Source organism: Phalaenopsis equestris, unplaced genomic scaffold (assembly GCF_001263595.1).
Source record: "Phalaenopsis equestris unplaced genomic scaffold, ASM126359v1 Scaffold001187, whole genome shotgun sequence".
Classification (NCBI taxonomy): Eukaryota; Viridiplantae; Streptophyta; class Magnoliopsida; order Asparagales; family Orchidaceae; genus Phalaenopsis; species Phalaenopsis equestris.
This window is the reverse complement of record NW_018165626.1, coordinates 172369-175998: the sequence shown is the minus strand read 5'-3', so window position 1 is coordinate 175998 and position 3630 is coordinate 172369. Positions and strand designations below refer to the sequence as shown.

The following is a 3630-nucleotide window of genomic DNA, read 5'->3' as shown; positions in this document are numbered from 1 at the left end:
ATCATTTCACAAAAATTCTAACAAGATTATGACGTCGTTCCTAACTGAAAACTATTAATCGGGTCATCGTAGACTTTACAGGTGAAAGAGTGACACCAAAAATTTAGGAGAATTGACTCTAAGCACGAGAGAGAGAGAGATAGAGAGAGAGAGAGAGAGAGAGAGAGAGAGAGAGAGAGCATTATACACAATTAGAGTTGAATCATAAAATTTATTTTAGACTTTTAATGATTAACAAGTTTGGTACTTTTTACTTATATTCATTAAATAAAATATTTTTTCAATCTTGCTTACATATTCCTCAGCTAACAAATATACTCTCTCAACAGAGTCAAAAAATTCTCGTGCAATTTCTATAAACTACAAGATATTTATAAATAATTATAAATATTCTTTTAAAATTGCACTAAAATTACAACACAAGTTTTTGCCCTAAAAAAATAATTTATACGTAATTACAATCTTATCATGCATTTATAACTTTTCTCTTAAAAAGTAATTATTTAAGATTTATTAATTAATTTTTTATTCAAGAGTAAAACTTTCTTTCCATATGAAGAAAAATCCTCACACGCCCATGTCGCTTCACTATCACAACGCGTACGCGCAATCCCCAGCGTTACCTCCGCGTCTTTTCGTTGCAGCGAAACCTCTCATTTATAACCCTGCCGACACTCATCGCCAACCCAGTCCCAGCTCGATCATGGCTTCTGAGAAAACATTTTAGAGGATAGACTCGGCGATTACAAGCGGGGCGGAGCTCCATCTCTTACCCCTCAACGAATGCCAGTGCTGACGCCGTTATCCACTAGCTAAAGAACATGGAGTTTGACAGCTCTGCGACAGCTTCTGCGAGTTCTAGGGGAAGCACTGAGGAGGATTTCCCCAGTCCACGGAGTTCATTTCTCTGTTCTGTTGATGGGGAGCTACTGGTGGATCCCGTTTCCGTATCATGCGGTCACAGCTTTGAGAGAAAGGCTGTGGAGGAGCATCTCAGGCTGGGAAACTACTGGTGCCCTGAGTGCAGCAAAGAGCTTTCGCCCACGGAGAAACTCACTCCGAACGTATCGCTGCGATTCTATATCTTAGAGAAGAAGCAGAGAGACGCGGTTAAGAAGCTGAGGCTTGCGGATTCCTTGCTTTCCTCGACGGATTTGGAATGTGTGAACCGTGCCCTAGAGGACCTAAAGGATGCGATGATGGAAATCCCTAGCTGTATCGCTAAGGCAAAAGAAGATAAGGTTCTTCGTTACCTCGCATTGCTCCTGAAGAAAAGCTTAGGAGACACTAGAGCGGTGCTCAGTTGTCTCCTTCTAATAGCACGGTTTTCCGATGAGAGCAAGGTAACTTAATCTTTCATTCTCATTTGTTGCTTTTGGAGATCGACAGCGAGAGTGATGAAATTATGCAGGAAACGATGGGAACGACGGGGGTGATTAGGTGCCTTACGAAGCTTCTCCGCGGCGCTGAGCCTGAGATTTATGCATTAGAAATCTTGCTGGAGCTCTCCAAGAAGGACACCATTGCCGATAAGATTGGAAATGATCCGAACTCCATCCCCACCTTAGTCTCCCTGCTCAACTATCCGACTGCTGAGATAGCGGAGATGGCGCGCGGTGTCCTGGAGAACCTTTACAGAGTCCAATTCGCCATTATGATGGGCAAATGCGGATACTTAAGTCCATTCCTCGAACATTTTTGCCAAGGTGAGATACTTCAAAGCTTCTGAAAACATATGCTGTGGATGCTTCGCCGGCGAGTAAGAAGGCGAACTCATTTCTGCTGGTTTGTAGAAGCAGAGAACTCTGTGGAAACGAGAGCTTCGATGGCTGATGAATTGGCTCGGATGAAATTAACAGAAACTGCTGCGAGGAGCTTGGGAAACGACCAGTTTGTTACCTCTCTAACTGAGTTGCTCAACTCTGGATCGGTTTCTAGCAGATCGTCTTCTCTCCAGTGCATCAAGCAGCTCATGGCTTTTAGAGAGTTCCAGTCCCGCTTCCTGTCGAATGAATTCGCCATCCCAGCTTTAATAGGCCTAATTACCGTAGCTCCGGATCAGCTATTGATGCAAGAAGTAGTAGAGATCATCGTTGCACTTATTCAAATAAGCCAGCATAAGGATCATCAGAACAATCCAGGATTGCAGGTTCTCTACTCTAGCAACACTATCAAATCCTTTCTTTTGCAGATTGAAACCTCTGGTTATCAAGGCCAAATTTCCTTACTGAAACTGCTCCAGATAATTGTTCAGAAATCTGATACAGCACGACAATGGATAAAATCCAAACTTGGCTCAATGAACTTTCTCTTCTCCGCCCTTAAACTCGATCAAAACGACGGTGTAAGACTGCAAGTACTGAAATTGATATACTACATTGCTGGAACCGATATCAATGACATGATTTTTCTTCCACCATCTCCCGCAAAGGATTCTTTTGTGAATTATCTTATAGCTATACTCACCCATAGTTCTGTGGAAGAAGAAAGGTCTGCCGCTGCTGGCATTATTGGGTATCTTCTAATCAGCGACCATAGCATAGGTGAGATGCTTCAAAATACATCTTTTCTGAAAGCTATAAATGACATCTTCTCCCATAGCATCAAGTCCAATGAATTATTAGAAAATTCCCTCACAGCACTGCATAGGTACATTGTGATCTCTAATTCTGTAACTGGTAGGCAACTCAACAAGCTGCATCAACTTCTCGTTCAAATGCTCTCAAATGGCGCCAGCACTCTTGCTAAGCAGCACGCCGCCATCACTATTTCCTATCTGGCTCGTTGCAGCAGGATTCCCTCAACACCAGTGAATAGCTCATCTTCATTTGCACAGTTAAGACAGAGAATCCCAAATTTGATACAGTCGAGTAAAAGAACTCTTTGCTCGGTACATTTGTCTAGCTCTTTGCAGAATCCCTTTTGTCTCATCAAAGCTGGAGCAGTGAAGCCATTGATAGAGATGGTGAGAACTATGGAGCCTGGAGCTTCTGCGGCAGCTTTGATGGCGCTTAACACTTTGTGTACTCAATGCGACTCTACTGCTGCTGCGAATGCCATTGTGGAGAGCCAAGGTGCAGTGGCAATTATTGAGGCCTTGGAAAGGGGATCAATGTCTGTCAAGGAGGCTGCACTTGAACTCCTTGAAAAGGTCTGCGAATATCCTAGAATCAAAGCTGATGGGTTAGATGATAAGTTTGAAAAAGTGCTGGTATACCTACTCAGCCAGGAAAACAGGATCAAGTTTAAGGCAGCTTCCGTGCGTGCAAAATTGGTTAGTATCCCAGATGAAACTTGATTTCATCTATTGAGCCATCATTAGGACCAACTTTTATTTTTTTGTTGCTAATACTAGATTCTAAACTGGAAAATATGGATATAAGTGGAAAAAGTTTCCTTCTTGATTAGATTGTTGTTAGATGATATAGGCTTGATATGAGTTGATGTACTATATATAAGTTTAGGAAGGCATTCAATGCTTCTATATGAATTAATTTATTTATGTAATTAAAATTATATAACTAGTTTAAGTTGATGCAACTTTTGGTGATTTCATGGATGCTTCAATATTAAAATGTCTATTAGAGACTTTACTTTTTTTTTTAATGATGATTAGTGCACCAGATCTTC

At 41.5% G+C, this 3630-nt stretch overlaps 1 protein-coding gene across 3 annotated transcripts; it reads left to right on the top strand.

Annotated features, from left to right (window-relative positions):
• Positions 1 to 676: 676 nt before the first annotated feature.
• Positions 677 to 3407, top strand: LOC110033451 (U-box domain-containing protein 44-like). 3 transcript variants are annotated; one of them, XM_020737434.1, is made up of 4 exons: positions 677 to 1343; positions 1412 to 1706; positions 1794 to 2543; positions 2683 to 2911. In XM_020737434.1, the coding sequence occupies exons 1-4, from the start codon at positions 822 to 824 to the stop codon at positions 2811 to 2813; spliced, it is 1698 nt and encodes a 565-aa protein (XP_020593093.1). In that variant the 5' UTR covers positions 677 to 821; the 3' UTR covers positions 2814 to 2911. The 3 variants fall into 3 exon arrangements, with proteins under 3 accessions (XP_020593093.1, XP_020593091.1, XP_020593092.1); XM_020737432.1 differs by having other exon boundaries at positions 1794 to 3407; XM_020737433.1 differs by having other exon boundaries at positions 678 to 1343; positions 1800 to 3407.
• The last annotated feature ends 223 nt before the right edge of the window (positions 3408 to 3630 follow it).